Source organism: Helobdella robusta (genome assembly GCF_000326865.2).
Source record: "Helobdella robusta unplaced genomic scaffold HELROscaffold_526, whole genome shotgun sequence".
NCBI classification, from domain to species: domain Eukaryota; kingdom Metazoa; phylum Annelida; class Clitellata; order Rhynchobdellida; family Glossiphoniidae; genus Helobdella; species Helobdella robusta.
Genome location: NW_008705274.1, coordinates 1 through 1800, shown reverse-complemented (window position 1 = coordinate 1800; position 1800 = coordinate 1). Strand labels below are relative to the sequence as shown.

At 41.3% G+C, this 1800-nt stretch overlaps 1 protein-coding gene across 1 annotated transcript in view; it reads right to left on the bottom strand.

The window, feature by feature from the left end:
• The window catches only part of HELRODRAFT_184455 (hypothetical protein), a gene marked incomplete at both ends in the record, with an annotated part of 5894 nt that extends 4123 nt beyond the window's left edge, over positions 1–1771 (bottom strand). Inside the window, 2 exons of the mRNA XM_009028050.1 lie at positions 189–768; positions 1458–1771. Coding sequence (XP_009026298.1) covers positions 189–768; positions 1458–1771 — 894 coding nt within the window. The remainder of the gene's footprint in view (positions 1–188; positions 769–1457) is intronic.
• Positions 1772–1800: the final 29 nt, after the last annotated feature.

The window sequence follows — 1800 nt, the reverse complement described above, 5'->3', positions numbered from 1 at the left end:
CCTGACATCGCGTCTAGACACATGTCTATTCTGGGAAGTGGGTACGCGTCCTTTACTGTTAACAAATTTAATTTCCGGTAATCAATACAACATCGGTATGAGCCGTCTTTTTTCTTTACCAAGACAATGTTGGAGGACCAAGGCCCATGAGATAGCTCAATCACCCCTTGCTCCAACATTTCGTCTACCTGTTTTGCGATAACTTTTTGGTGTGCCGGGGGATGACGTCTGAGTTGTTGTTTTATTGGCCGGGCCTGCTCTGTGTTGATCCTATGATAAACCCCTTTTGCAACTCCAATTTCTGTACCTGAATGACTAAATATATCCTGAAAATTATTTAATAATTCAGATAATTCACGCCTTCCTTCTTCGGGGGCGTCCCTGGTCAATTGGTCAATTATGGTTTTGACGTTAACTAGATTTTCCTGCAGCGGTTGTTGATCCAACTTATTTTCCACGATGGCCCATGAAAGATCGGCCAAACGCGTTCCCTGTTTAATCAACCTGGATTCATCATTTACGTTTAATATTCTGACACATTGACCCTCGTATTTTATCAGAAGCAACGTCCTAGCAACAAATACACCCGACGTCACTTGCCCTGCCTCAGGACATGCACAATCTGTCAATGTTAATTTGGATGGCTGGCGTACCACCAATTTTGTTGGTACATCTATTTCAGCTCGTGCTGGAATTTGCACTTTCACACTGGAATAGATTTGGCACAATTGCCTCTCTGACGATATTTTAGTGACCAACTTCACTACTCTATTTTTGTTACCAACGGTAATTTGTGCTTCGTCAAACTTCCATGAGACTTTATTATTTACTAACCAGTCTAAACCCAAGAAATTGGTATGGGCCAGTCCCGAACAGTTTCCGTTTTCGACGGATCTGTTGCTATTCCTTTCGAAGAGATAATATGCCCCAAGAATGTAACGGCTTCCTTGAGAAATCTACATTTTTCTATCTTGACTTTCAGTCCTGTGTTTCTTAACCTGCTAAAAACTTGTTTTAACCTAAAAAAATGATCCTGCAAATTATTAGAATATACAATTATATCATCGATGTATGCCAAACATGTATTCGGGCACAAGTCCAAAAACACTATATCCATCAAGCGCTGAAAAGTAGCGCCAGCGTTACATAACCCAAACGGCATTCGTTTGAACCTAAAAATGCCTTTGTTACAGACGAAAGCAGTTTTATCCCTATCATCTGTATGCATTTCTATTTGGTGATAAGATGATTTAAGATCCAGAGTAGAAAACCACCGCGCACCTGACATCGCGTCTAGACACATGTCTATTCTTGGAAGTGGGTACGCGTCCTTTACTGTTAACAAATTTAATTTCCGGTAATCAATACAACATCGGTATGAGCCGTCTTTTTTCTTTACCAAGACAATGTTGGAGGACCAAGGCCCATGAGATAGCTCAATCACCCCTTGCTCCAACATTTCGTCTACCTGTTTTGCGATAACTTTTTGGTGTGCCGGGGGATGACGTCTGAGTTGTTGTTTTATTGGCCGGGCCTGCTCTGTGTTGATCCTATGATAAACCCCTTTTGCAACTCCAATTTCTGTACCTGAATGACTAAATATATCCTGAAAATTATTTAATAATTCAGATAATTCACGCCTTCCTTCTTCGGGGGCGTCCCTGGTCAATTGGTCAATTATGGTTTTGACGTTAACTAGATTTTCCTGCAGCGGTTGTTGATCCAACTTATTTTCCACGATGGCCCATGAAAGATCGGCCAAACGCGTTCCCTGTTTAATCAACCTGGATTCATCATTTA